The 15,048-nt window shown below is 36.0% G+C and overlaps 1 protein-coding gene and 1 pseudogene across 1 annotated transcript; one reads left to right on the top strand and one right to left on the bottom strand.

The window, feature by feature from the left end:
- Positions 1-579: 579 nt before the first annotated feature.
- Positions 580-8,890, bottom strand: LOC133700165 (uncharacterized; annotated as a pseudogene).
- Positions 8,891-10,533: 1,643 nt separating this feature from the next.
- On the top strand, positions 10,534-11,413 carry LOC133699940 (MYB-like transcription factor ETC1). Its single transcript, XM_062123463.1, has 3 exons — positions 10,534-10,677; positions 10,773-10,863; positions 10,961-11,413. Exons 1-3 carry the CDS (start codon positions 10,629-10,631, stop codon positions 11,052-11,054), a joined length of 234 nt encoding a protein of 77 aa, XP_061979447.1. The 5' UTR covers positions 10,534-10,628; the 3' UTR covers positions 11,055-11,413.
- Positions 11,414-15,048: the final 3,635 nt, after the last annotated feature.

Raw genomic sequence — 15,048 nt, 5'->3', positions numbered from 1 at the left:
ATGTCTCATGAACCAAACCACCCTCTGAAGCAATACAAGAAACTACACAAGAAATAGTTGTATAAATCAAAAACATGCCCTTACCCAAACGAAAACTACGTTTCAAGAAGCACCTTCTTTTGATTAATTTAAGAACATAGAAAGCTGAACACTCAATTCATCAAACAATCTTGTAACTGCAACACAGAATCGAAAGAGAATTTTCAAATCAACTAGCCAAAAAAGACTTATAATCTGCTTAGATGCATTCTTATTAACAAACTTTGATAAAGGAATGCTCAGAAACATACTAAAATGATATCAACACCATCCCAATTCACCAAATGAACAAATATCTAACTACAACACAATATTTAACAAGATATTCTCTCTCTAGCAAGAAAAATATACGTTCTTTTCCATAAAATTTGATCTTTTATCTCCTATGGATAAAAGTGCATCAGGAAGGACCAAGTCCTCAAATATCATTAACAGCCTCTTTAAGCAACCTTGCTCCTTTACAAGAGATGAAGGCAAGGGAATAGGCAACTCTATACATCACATTACATTGGACAAGCTGCTACTGAATTAATAGAAAAGTTTTGCTAAAAAATTATTACCTTTAACATTACCCTTTCACAAAACTTCACGATGTTGTCTCCACCTGAATTGGGATGTGGAAATTTACAAACAAAACAGCCTGTACATGACCCTCGATATTAAAAAGATCTAAACCTAATTTAATCATGTTATATACCAGAAAATATTTACATAATAAATGGAAAGGGTTAAGAAGAAAAATCCTCCTAACTTCGTTAGCATCTGTTAAATGTCATGGCTCCCAAGGTAAGAGATTGGCATGGCAGAAAGTAGATGACAATCAAATTTCTCTGCACTTGTAGTCCAGCTTCGACAAGAGATTCTCAATTGTCAATTTCAGCAAGTTTCAAGGAGCACAAATAGATAACTCAGGTTCATCAACTAACTGCTCGAATTATTGAAAAAGCAGCAATCAACCTAACTTATCTTGATCGCATCTGTCATTTTCAGTGGCTGTTCCAGTGCCTGAATTTGTATTTGTTCCACCATTTTCAGCAGCTGTTTGAGTGCCCAAATTTGTATTTGTTCGGCAAGTATGCTTCCTGGGTTTCCTCAGTGTCAAAAAAGCAAGAGGACCCAGACAAAGTTGCTGTGCCATGTCACAAACATCCTTCTGTGTTTCACTTTTGCGCCCAGTGTAGTCTTCTTGCACAATCTGTTGGGACAACATGAAGATAATTTTTTGGCAGCTTGGCATTCATTAATTTCACCCTTCCCACGCACGGCCTTCATTTTTGGAGAGTCGACAGGCACATGTGAATCTAAACTTAACCAAGAGCTACTTGTAGTCTCCTTCCCTAAGCTTGTCAGACTCGACTTTAATAAAGAACTGCCCTTTCAGAGGATAAAAGGTTAGCCATGAGAATGAACAGGGCTCCTCAACTCACAACATCGATTACCATAATACAACACCCCAGACAGCAACATCAGTCAACAAGGAAACATAGTAATACCCCCACTGCATTAGATTTAACCAAAAAAAAACAGAAAACTGTACGGAAATATTTTTTTTGGGGGGAGGGATGCAAAATGATGTACTAGCTCAATGTCGAAACCACATAAAATTTAGAGAGCAAGAATAAGCAAAATTAGACCAGAGGTACATTCATACAATGTCATTGGTTATATTGAGCTTCAGTAAAGCAAGCATTCCTAATTCTCTGAAAAAGCATATCAGTGGTTATTCGGGGGAATAAAAATACCTAACAGGATGCTAGACAGTAAGAAGAGAAGAAAAGAGAAAAAAAGAGGCAACTCCAACTACAGTCAATGAGTTTGTGGGTGTGATCATATCTTGGTTTGGTGAAACAAGGGAACCTAGAAAGATTTGAATTATGAAAAAAGTTTACACAGTCAATCCAAATGGTAAAACATTTAAAGTTAGGATAAATCAATGCTAGTGAAGGGAACTTGCCAAATGAGTTCCCTGAAGCCCGGTGTTCATTGGATCAGTGGGCACAATTGGTGGACCAAGGTCTTCTCATCCAATGAATAGTGGATTATGAGTTCCCCTCATCAAATACAGCATTAATTAAAGGCTCTAGAATTCTCCTTCCAGACTTTAGTTCACTTAGTGTTGACCAGGGTTCATTATCTCTACCTCCCTCAGATGTCTCCTTTGCAGAATTAGAACTTGGATCTCCAAGTCCAGGTTATCCATGTTGCATATGCTGACATTATTGCTTGGGACAGGTGATGCATCAGCACCTGGAACAAAGTTGCTATGAACTGTGGGGCAATGTTCATTGGGTTGATCACGTGGGCTGTTTACTTTACAATTTTCAATTCTCCTTCCAGACTTTAGTTCACTTTGTGTTGACCAGGGTTCATTATCTCTACCACCCTCAGATGTCTCCTTTGCAGAATTAGAACTTAGATGGATCTCCAAGTCCAGGTCATTAGCTTTCTCATTTGAGCTAGACTGTTTAGGATCAACAACAACTGGCCCATGATTGACAAATGATTTATTCTGGACCGCATCAAAATGACTTTGTGATTGAGTAAATTCACCTCTTAAACAAACAAATTGGTTTGGATTTGAGTGTGCCATCACCAAGTTGCTATTTTCCTCATCAGTTCTTTGCAGAAGTGGGTGGAAGTCAATACTGCATGTTGCTGAAGTAGAATCCTTACTGGTCAAAGATTTATTAAAACCATCAACAACATGGTTTGCTTGGTGGTGATAATGAAAGAGACTCAGATTCAACTGGGGTTGATGTCCTGAAAAGAAACTAAAAGAACTAGATGCACCAATATAGCAGCTCAAAGGTAAATATGACAGACGGCCACTTTCTGAGGCCTGGAACAGTAGAGGATGCATTTGAAGGTTGGAATCAGTGACTCTTTCTTCAGCAATACATGCATTGTGAACTACTGCAGATTCTTCTGGGTGTGAATCCGTGACATTGTTTGCTGCTTGATTACTCTTATCCCTTCTTGTGTCTACTGAACTGGAGGTTCTCAAATTTCCAGCATGTGGAAGCTGAGAAGCTATATTTTCTTTTCCAGCATCACCAGTCCAACTTCCTGATGCAGACACTTTGATACATGATCCACATTGGTTGTTTTGAAAGCTGGCTGAGAAATTATATGAAAAGACGTGGAAGATTCACAGGGGTTAAATCTGGTGCCAATCTCACTATGCGCACACTATCAGTTTTAGGACTCCGGTATGGCCGCAAATGGATTTGGGACTTGGAGGTACTCAGTGACATATTAGAAATTTGATAGTTTGGTAGAATGGTATTAGGAGGGGAGGGCTTAATATGAGTAAGAGAATACTGGTTAGAGCTGGATCCATAAGGAAACCCATTCATGTTATTACTCCAGAGTTGAGCTTCTCCAGGCCTACAATTGTTTGGATGCTCTCTGGTGTTTGTATCCTCTTTTGACAGTGGATCACTGGAAATGACACTCAATGCACCTGGTCTCCAATCTGATAAAAATGCCTGATGTACGTAAGCTTTGTTTGAGTTATCAACACAATCATCTCCACTGCTATTTCCTCCACCAGTTCTGTCTGCCTGATTGTCCTGTACTCGGCCAAAGAACTTAATGACATTAGGTAACACATTACACTGTGAATCAATGAGCCTAAGCTCAGCTAAATTATGAACTTATGAACCACGCCCAGCTAAGCTCTTTAACTTTATGAAACTGCGTAGCAACGATGTCAGTGTTTTATAGCACACATGTGCACAGGGAATATAGACACACCACTGAGTGCCTGTGAGAGTTTCACAGAGCAATTGTACAACCAAATTATGGTTCAGTCAACCAAAACTCATAAAAAAAAAGTAGCTAAATCATATGGATATTGAGTGACAAGGTAAGATGTTGATCCAGGATAATAGCATACCTCCTTGTCAGATGCTGGTTTCCAATTTGCTAAATCTGCGGTTTTAGACCGTTTCTTTGCTTCAGATATCCTTCTTGTCTCCTTTCTAGCAGCATCTTGCTTATATAACTTCTGAGTTCCAAGGGCAATCCGCAATTGCCGAGGTAACAAGGATGGATCCCTATGTGGGACATCAAATTTCCATAATGACAAAAAATCAATTTTGTAAACCCTGAGTCCCTGGAGTGCATGAGGTTACATTAAAAATCAGACAGTCACAATCCAAATACTGGCCATCTGGAAAAAACATAAGAAATATCCAGGATGATATTACCTCCTGAAAGCGTTCTGTCTCTTCTGCAGTCAACAAGGAGGTTTTCATTCTCCGAACTGCCTGCACATAGTAAAAATATTAAATTTTCACTAACTAGAAGCAAAGAGGATATATTCCAAAAGTGAGCATCAAACTGAATGAAGAACCAGACCAGCCTACACAGTAGATTTTGATTCGTTCTTCAATTCAATTCACTTTAAAATACACACACCCAATTATTTTTTGTTGTGATCTAGTCTATATCCCTTATTGTGTTTCAAATTCAATTGGGTTAAGGTTTTTCAACAAGCAGAGATACAGCTGAGAACTACCATTCATGGGCCTGGATTCAAGATATACCTTTATAGGATTTTCTGGTGCCTTAGATGAACAGCGATTTTTCTGCCTAACAAAAACCTGCAAAAAAGCAGCATATGTTGTTCAAGTGTCACAATAATACTAAATAAGACAACTGTACATGTGATATTCAAATATCAGAAAATTCAGACCAAGAGAGTAGCAACACAATTCTTTAAACACATGGAAATGATTATTACAAGAACCCCAGAAAACATTATGCCGAATGTACAAGCTAGAAAGCAACAAAAATAGTATGTACATAGCTGCAATGAGAAACAAACAGCACATATTAGGTCATAATTAACCAATAACATCTTAATAGAAGCTCGCCATTCAATCATGGTTATTTTTTGTTTTTTGGTAACTTTTTGGTAGCAACAGCACAAACTTTTACCACGGTATTAGACAATGGTCACCAGTCTCAATTCACAAAAACGCAGATACAAGTGTATAGATCAGAGGCATACCAGAACAAAAAATAAGAAACCTATGAGTTACCTAATACTGACCAAAAGATATGGAGCCCCTATTTTCATTAGCATAAAGTAGTAATAGACATGAAAATGGCACCAGTTTATAGTTTAATTCTGGCAGCAGTTACTAGAAGCATTTATGTTTATAACAGGAATCCATGATGAAAACTACCTGATGCTTAGACTTGCATGGAAGAAAGCGTTGTTGAATCACCTTGCAATCTGTATTATATTCCATGATGCCTAGTGCCAATAATCTGCATCCAAATCCATGAAAACTTTGAGCCTTGGCAATCATATCTTACTAGTCATAACTAAAAACTATAAATTTAAATGGTAACAGCATTGATGACTGGAAGACAAAACAATACTGGGATACGATATCGATGATTCCACATTTATAGTTTTTCAAAAAGCTATGATTCGGTAAATGCTTTCAACGAATTGATGATACAAATCCTGGTTTTGAAGGGTTTTTTTTCCCCTGAAATCTTATACACAAACAGACTCTTAAGCCTGTCATATTCTATGACCTTAGTATAAAATATAAACAGCCATCTCTACGAATACATTGCCTATTGATCGTTTGAATACTCAAACTTCATGCTGTTTTCTTCCAAAAAAAAAAGCTTTGGAAAAAAAAACTTTGGAATAATGCTCCTAGACACAGTAAACATCTTTCTTGATTGAACAGTGGAAAATGAAAGAGTAGATGAGAGAAACTAAAGGAAACATTCCACTAACTCGTCCTCTGAATCAGTAAAAAGGACTCGATTTGCAACAGCTGCAGGGGGTGGTTTATGTGGAAATAGAGCTGGATTGAACAGTGGAACAAATCGCTGAGCTAACTTGCTAATATTCTTTGGGACTAATGCAATTGATTGCTTCTTGGTACTTTCAACAATGGAAGCAGCCAACGTCTTCTTGGGTGGTTGTTGACCAGGTGAGGATGTTTCCTCTCATATCTTCACCATTTGCCTCACCTAATAACGGAGAACGAGGAAAGTAGAAGAGTGGTCATTCCATGTTTCAGAACTTGAATTCAGAAAACGTTGCCGATACTCCCGGACAGCTGTCAAAATTAATCAAAAGAATTGGCAGAACATACATAGCTTGAATGCAACAACAAGAAAACAATTGCAAGAGAACTACATCCTGTTATAAACATCATCCATATATCTTCCAACTAAATTAGCTAAATCCAGAATTGATACTATTGGACCATTTATGAAAGGCATCCAAATCGAGTCAGCAACCTGTGAAGAACTTATTTTCTAGTTAGAAGCATGCTCGTCTCTTCTTTGTGAAAGGGGGATATTTTGAGATACTGACATCTGCAGGTTTAGAGCATGGGGTGACTCAAAGGTGCACTGTGCTGGCCAATGTTGGGCATTTCGTCTGATACAGATGAGCATATATATGGAGGACGAAAGAAATACCAGGATATGGAACACTTTTGCAGGCTATTACATCATCACGTTTGTGAAGCATCTCAAAAATCAGTCCCTGAACCAGAGAGGCAAGGTGTTGCCGGGAAGAATCAAGAATGCAAAGAGAGAATACATGAACAAGTAGCTGAACATGTTCATGTATCAAACAAAGTAACTGGCCTATTTGCTGTGGCGTAAATCCATTTATTAACTACCCCCTTCTGCAGAAGACACATAGCTAGGAGCAGTCTTAGGTGCCAAAGTTCTCATTGACAGCAGGAAAAGGAGAAGGGAATCCATTAGGAAAAACTGGTAAAAGAGGGCGCAAGAGCTTCTTCTTATATTGAGCAGAAGCCTTTTGATGCTTTTTCTGCCTAGTCTCTGGCCGTCTTCCACCTCTCTCATACTTCAATCCCTGACCGTCATCCCTTGCACCATCGTCAACATCACTGTCAAGCAACTCTTCAAGTTCAATCTCAAAATCCACATCATTATCCTCATCTTCATCTTCATCATCAACATTTTCACTGATCTCTTGATTTGACTGACCATCACCATCTCCACCAAGCAAAAAAGCCGCAAGAGAAACTTCCTACACTCTACCTCGTCATCAACATTCGGAAGATCATCCTCATCATCACTCTCTTGAAGAAATGTCTCTAACTCATCCAGCGTAAAACTAGCAAGCGAGTACCAAGCCCTTGTCCTCTTACAAATAGCATCCTCGTCATCATCCACATCCAACGCAACCTTTCTCACCCCACTCTCCTTTTCTTGCCCGTTCCCATCTTCCACATTCGACCCAGAACCTGATTTCCTCTTCTTACCCCTCCTATCACCACTACTCCCCAATTCCCTTTCACTTTCCTCCTCAACCCCACTTGCCACAGCAACCTCCTCGCCATGACTCAAATCCCCAACATCATCCTTTTGCAATCACTCCTCACCTCCACACCCTCCTCCAAACCTTCAACTTCAGAACTCAAACTTGACGACGCCTCCGGCGAAGGCATTCCCTTTAAAAAGGGATTAAGATCCATATCTTCCTCCTCATCCTCTTCCACATTCTCATCCTCATCCGGTAACAATTATTTTCTGTTAGCCAACTGTTGACAAGGAGTAAGAAGACTAAATTATAATGTTTTAAATATAATGTACCAACGTATAATTTATTTTAAGATACTGGGCACTAAATAATAATCTGATTTTATTCATATAAAATACAGGTGGAAACGGTGGCGTTTAATATATTAATCCCTAAAACATGTTCTGTCTCGATGATTTCCAAATGTTCAAAAACTCAATAGCCCCCTTGACTACTCGATGAGCAGGCATTGACACATTATTCCAAACCCTCCCCTTCCTCTGATTCCATATAGCCCAAAGAGCTGCTGCTACTTTTGAAATCAAATCCTCATCCTGCAGATAGAACAGGTTGAAGAACCAGTCTTGGAGCTCACAGTCTGATGTCATATATATGAACACCAATTCCTAACTCCTGCCAACAGCACTTAGCAAATGGACAAAGAACAAATACATGTTCCTTCGATTCTCCCACAGCTTCACAGAATACGCAGACAATAATGATATCAACCCCCTTCTACTGTAAATGTGCCCTTGTTGGGAGACAGTTCTGGCAGGCCTGCCACAAAAAATGCTTTATTTTCTGGGGAACTTCAGGTTCCACAACTTTCTCCATTCTCCCATTGAAGCTTCACCAAGATTAGGACACACCGCTTCAACAGCCACGTGATAGCCCAACTTGACATCATAAATTCCATTGTTTTTGTAGTGCCAGATCAGCTCATCATCAACCCTTCTAGATGATATTGGGATGCTCAGAATTGCTAATACATCACTGTGCTGGAAAATTGTGAATATTTTACTTTCATCCCAAACAGATCCATCATGTCCCAATAAATCACGAACCATTAGTGTCTCCTGCCCTAGAATTATTGGTTTTTGAATGTCCCTGCAGTTGTCCAAGCTCAACCATGCATCAGGCCATACATTGACTTTAGTCCCCATACCAATACGCCATCGTGTTCATCTCCTGACAATTTCAAGAAGTCCCCTCGCGGGGAAGTTTTTAGCTTTGAGAATCTTGTTTACGCTACTAACTTCATTTCCTGCATTGCTTCATGTAATGTATACTTTCAAAAGCCACAACAACATTATCAGTTATTGCCCTTCCTGGAACAAAGGCAGCCTGGGTTGGTGAGATGATTGCTGGCATTGTTCCCCTCAATCTGTTTGCTAAAACTTTGGCCCTTATTTTATATAGAACATTGCATAATGCAATGGGCCGAAACTCCTTCATAGCTTGTGGACTGTCCACTTTGGGAATCAGCACCAACAGAGTTTCAGTCAATGCAGCTGGGAACTCTCTTCTATCCATTCAATTCCTGCAAGCATTACAAACCTCGGAGCCTATCAGTGCCCAGAATTCCTGATAAAATTTTGGACTCAACCCGTCAGGACCTGGGATTTATCAATATTTAATTATTGTTTGTCGCTTAAATGTTATGTATATATTTACACAAATTGTATCTTTTTCTAAGACTAAGTCTGAGATCTATAAAAAGGCAGCTAGGAAAGACATTTCCTGACTAGGATCGACGTTGCTTTCGTAGTATTGCTACTTGTAGGAAAAGTCCTTTTCCTTGGCTCTTCCTCGAGTTGAATCTGTTTCTAATTGCTTGTTTTATTTAAAAAAAAAAAAATCCATCATACAGTGACAAAACTCATCATCTCATTGAGGCTAAAAACTCCTAATAAAAATATAAATTTAATATTTTAAAAAATTAAAAGCAATTTAAAAAACAGGTGGGATACAAACCAACTAGAAAGAAATTGCCTTTATGGTGTTTTCACCAGAAGATGAGCCCTTTTCCTTTGCTTATCCTTTTGTCGATACGTTGCTCATTGCTTTTTTGGTGGAGCCACGGCATTTAGTGATAAGAATCTTACTCTTGTGGAAGCTCACGATAAATGAGAATTGGAGAATTGATAGAGAAGCCAATGAGACAAGGGGTATCTCGATAATAACAAGGAAAAACATCATCACGCCGAAGGATGAGTCAGAAGAAGAGAGAGAGAGGCAATGGTTTTTGGAGGATGATTTGACAAGTTTAGGGCATGTTTAGTAAAAAAAAAAAAACCATTTTCATCTCTATATATTTTCAAGTTTTTTTTTTTCTGTTTATTCATAGAAACGAAGAAGAATTTTTTTCGTAGAAAACAAAGGAGAAAAATACATCAAGATTATTGAATTGATAGTTGAGTTTAGATTTGATATCAAAATTAAGCGTCGTGATTAACCCCTTTTACATTGCTTTGAATTACTGTATTTAATACATGTGGGATATTTTCACCAACTCTCCCTCAGTTAGAGCCTCTCTTTTGATGTTATCTTGTGGATTGAGCTGCCAGATCTTCATTGAGGTTGAATATCTGAATTTCATACCATATAAAATTGAAACAACAATAATAATATTATCCAAATCTTCTTTATGCTATTGCTAGTCTATTTCACAAACAGTAGCTTCAAATAATTCAATCTTTTGAAAACTGGAACATTTTCTACCATCAATAATACAAGCTAATCATCATGATCTACATGAGAGGTGATGAGATTTTGGTCAATTTGAGAATCTACCATGTACAATTAAGAAAAAGATTTTCATCTCCAAAACATCATGGCTCATCATGGGAGTCTTAAAATAATGTAACATGGATAGGGATGAACGCCATGCCATGGCTGTCTTCCAAGAGGTCAAGCTGAAATATGTGCAAGACACTAAGATTCAAAAGAAGCAGACAAAAAATACCACAGGACACCATCAAGCTGAATAATTTACAGACCGTGATGTAGATACATTGAAAATGACCGGGTTGGCAAGCTTCATCAATAAAAACAAAAGGTTAAATCTCTAGGATGCTTCATGTTTATTCATTTTGAGACACAACACAAAGAGCCAAGCCAACAAACAACGATATATCACAACAAATCATCCAAGTTTGAAAGCTACCAGTCTTTTTTCAACAACCAAATGATGCTTGTGACTATAAATTCAGTGCTCCTTACATGCCCTTCTCCTACACCTTCATGACTTGCAAAGACTTCTTGTTAGAAAATGGCAGGCTCGGGTCACAACTCAGATAACACAAATCAAGATACCAAGGGTCACTTTTCTCTTCTTTCTCTTCCTTTCCTTTTCTTAGGGTCACTTAGGTGCTGTAGTACGGTCTTGTTTTCTGACACGGATTGTTTGTTTCAGCTACAAAGAGTAATCAAGACTCCAACCTGCAGGATTTCTCTGAAGATGAAGAGAATCTCATTGCTAGAATGTTTGGCTTGGTTGGGAAGAGGTTAGCTTGGTTTACATATCTTTTTCATTACATGTCTACTGAATTGCTGATCTTTTAGTGTGAAGATTTCTGATGTTCTTTGGATGTGCATCTGTAGATGGTCACTAATTGCTGGGAGAATACCAGGAAGAACAGCAGAGGAGATTGAGAAATATTGGACTTCAAAGTATAGATCATCAAAGGAAAGATGACTTTTGTTAGACATGATGATGGTACATGCATGGCCCTGGTAGAGAATTGAGTTTCTACTTTCTATGGATAAATCCAACCATTAAATAGTACTGTACAACAGCTACAGTTTATACGATTTTCTTAGACATGAGGCAGGAATTCAGTTCCCAATTCCTCAATTGGAGTTAGGGAAAAGCTATCTCGGGGGTAATATGTGCATGATTTCAGAGGGACATAAACAAGAAATATTCATGTGCAATAATTGTAAAGATGTTACAAGATTGCACTAGTTTGATTCCCTGTTATGCTGCTGTAAGAATCTCTTTTTTAAAAAAAAAAAAATTAAAACTCGATTCCTAAAGTTTTAATTGGGTTGAAATATTGAGTTTTACTCTGTTAAATTGAGTATTAACTTAACTTTAAAATCTATTTTTAATATCGTTAAAGCCTCAAATAAAATAAATCAAAATAAAACATTAAATACAATCTCACTTAAACTTAATGAAAAATAATTATATTAAAAATAAAAAGAATCAAATGACAAACAATTAAAAAAAAAAAAAAGGAAAACAATATGAATATATCTATTACAACACACACTAGATTGTGTATTTCTTCTATGTTATATTTTCATTGTTCTTTTTAATATTTTCTCCATCTTGCATTGCTTGATGTTTTCATGATTCCATAAACCATATTTCATTGTTTACTAAGCATTAAATTTGTGAAACTAGGCTACAAATGTCCATGTTTATTAAATGAAAAGAAAAAAGACCTAATAAAAAAAAATCTAGATTTGTTAAATAAAAAAAATAAAATGACTGAATAAAAAAAAATGAAAGACAAAAAATAGACCCAACAAAAAAAAATTGAATCTCACGATATAATTATACAAAGAAAAGCAGAAAAAAAAACCCAATCAATTAAAAAACACGCAAAGAAAAAAAAGAATTGAATACAAATGTTTTATTTTTATTGATAATTGATAATAATTGTTAGAGATGTGTTAAGAACATGTAGCTTTATTATGTGTAACCAATAAATTAAAAAAAAAAAAAAGAGGCAAGGCCATCCATTGACTTCCAGTTTTGGACAACTTCTTGGACATGTTACTATCATATGATGGAGTTCTTGGAAGCATTCATACTAAATTGTGTTTCTTTTGGTTGCTCTTTCATGTCAAGAGGGCTTTGGACAATGGATTACACTCTCAGCAGTTTACTTTCTTGCTTTGAATTTTCTTGGTTTGGCATAGTGCTTAATTTCATGAGCTTTGAGTTTTCCCAATGAGATTTTAACCCACTCAATAAATCCCCTGATTTTCTTTCTTTCTTTCTTTCTTTCTTTTTCATGGCAGGGTTTGGCTTCATGGGGGTATGCTTCCTTTTACTAGGAATTAGGAATTAATGTGAATCAATTTATTTTTTAAAGTGTTTTTTAAATTGTTTTTCACCTGAAAAAACATTAAATTAAATTAGTATTTTTATGTGTTTTTTATAATTTTAATATGCTGATATTAAAAATAAAAATAAAATATTATTTTAATATATATTCAATTAAAACATATTTTTAAAAAACATATTTCATCTAAATACACACTAATATGTTACATGTCAAATGATATGAAATGAAATCCATTTAAGTATTCCTAGTTCCAATATAGATGCCCTGTATTTTTAGTATAATCCGTAAATTCAATTGGCTTAACACCTACGCCGCACCATAAGAAGCAATCTCTATATTATGATAATTTAATCCTTCATTTACATACAATATTCATAATCATGTGGTCTTTAGTTTAACACCTTACATGTATGTATCTAATGAAATTTCTCATTTTAACACTGTTTGTTTTTTTGGTACAAAAATGTTTTTAAAAAGATTTAGTTTTTTTTTTGTTTTATTGATATTTTTAGATTGTTTTAACGTGTTAATTTCAAAAATAAATTTTAAAAAGATATTATTTTAATACGTTTCCAAATAAAAAAAATACATTAAAAAACAATCATTATTACAATACCAAAAATAAAATAATCTCCATTATCAAAACTCAAAGTAACCCCCGACATTTTCAATGGCTCAACACCAAGAAATCATCAATTTAATTTATCCTAGGTTCATCATGGAAACCATGATATTTTTTTATTTAGTTTAATGTGGGTGTTCGGTCAGTTTGCGCGCACCTTAACTAATCCCACGGGTCTTAAAGTTAACGACCATGTAAGCCTCTAGTGGTCATCATATAAGCAACCTACATATCTCAAACCTAAAACCATATAAGAAACAAATTTTTTGATCCTAAACTTTTAATACTGAATCACCACCTAGATGATTATGGAACATGCACTAAAATATTGTGTTTTACTTCAACAACGATAGCATGCATGAAATGAAATTTTGTTGCAGCAAAAAAACCCAATGAAAAGGTTAAAGCTAGCCACGTACGTACCTTTCGAATGATCATGACTCTTGAAACTCTTTCTGAAATAGCCATTCACTCATCTTCTTCCCGGAAAACCTCTTAAATGAAACTCACATTCTTCAAGTAAAACAAATTAAGAGCATGGCAATGAAAAAGAGCTGAATCACAGATTTTTCCGTGTTGAAAACAAGAGGGAAATAATAATTTTTTTTTTAATTTACGTGGGTGTCCGGGCCCGCTTGCGTGCACCACGACTAATCTCACGACTCACTGAACACCCTGCAAATCCAATGGACATGTAAAACACCGCGGGGATGACAGACGTGCACGTGAGGATTCGAACCCAGGAACAACAGGAGAAGACAAGCTCCTCCTACCGCCAGGCCAAGAGCCTCGGTGAAATAATAACTTCAATGGCATAGCTGTAATGTCTGCTGTATTTGCAACAGTTCTATCGCTTTGAAGCAATTACCTTCTTTTGTCGAAGCTGCTCTAAGGATTCTGAGAGCCCGTTTGGCTCTGTGGCTGTTTGGTTAAGGAAAAAATTGGTTTACTGTTCACTGGGCCCCACTGAATTTCTGCGTTAGCAACGCACGAAAGGAGAAGCAGCCATTTCTTACTTTTTTTCCACTGTTCACGTTAATTGCACTGTTCATTGAACAGTGCAATTAACATGAACAGTGCAAGTGGTGCACTGTTCATGTGAACAGTGCAAGAGAATTGCACTGTTCACTTAAAAATAGTGAACAGTGCAATTCTCTTGCACTGTTCACTTGCACTGCGTGGACACTATTTTTTTGTTTTTTTTTTTTTATTATTTTTTTTTTTTTAGTGTGTTAAGTTTTTTTTTAACATTTAAAAAAAAAAACTAGTTTTGAGTGAATTTTATACATGATAATATTTTATCTAATTTTATTACACGCTACAAAATTATGAAAACTGTAGTTCTTGTCGGATGAATTTTGTACGTAATGGAATTGTAGATAGTTTAATAGAACAATAAATTTTTTTATATATAAAGTATGATTTATTTCATGATGTTACCGCAATAGTTAAATCCACAGTATTTAAATTAAAAACCATCAATATTAATATATATTTTTTAAAATTATTTTATAACCTCAATTTCAAAAACATTCTTAACCAAACAAATTAAACTACTTTTTCTTCAACCTCAATTTCAACCACAGTTTTAACCAAACAACTATTTTTTCAAACCAACCACAACTAAAAATACTTTTTATAAAACAACTTTTTTCAAACCACAACCACAACAGCTACCGCAATACCAAACCCACTCTCAGGCCATCAAAAATAAGTTCTTTAAACGAGTTCAGCCTGCTCGCTTCATTTGTTAACTGCAATTGTTGATTTTGTACTCTCGCAGGCTTTTAGGTACGTTTCGCAGGCATCAGCATCAGTCGACTCAAGGTTGTTTGAAATTGTGATTTTAATGTTTGAATATATTTTAAAAATATATTTTACATGAAATTGATAATTTTTTTATTTTGTGATGATTTTAATGTGTGTTTTAAAAGTGTATTAGGGTGTATTTTATTTTTTAATAATTTTGATGTATTGATATTAAAAAT

Source organism: Populus nigra, chromosome 7 (genome assembly GCF_951802175.1).
Source record: "Populus nigra chromosome 7, ddPopNigr1.1, whole genome shotgun sequence".
Taxonomy (NCBI): Eukaryota; Viridiplantae; Streptophyta; class Magnoliopsida; order Malpighiales; family Salicaceae; genus Populus; species Populus nigra.
The sequence above is the reverse complement of the archived record's forward strand: the minus strand, read 5'-3'. Positions and strand labels throughout refer to the sequence as shown.

Coding starts and splice junctions, on each gene's coding strand:
- LOC133699940 (XM_062123463.1), top strand. CDS start 10,629: ATGGCAGGCTCGGGTCACAACTCAGATAACACAAATCAAGATACCAAG. Junction 10,678..10,772: donor CACAAATCAAGATACCAAGG/GTCACTTTTCTC, acceptor TGTTTGTTTCAG/CTACAAAGAGTAATCAAGAC. Junction 10,864..10,960: donor TTTGGCTTGGTTGGGAAGAG/GTTAGCTTGGTT, acceptor GTGCATCTGTAG/ATGGTCACTAATTGCTGGGA.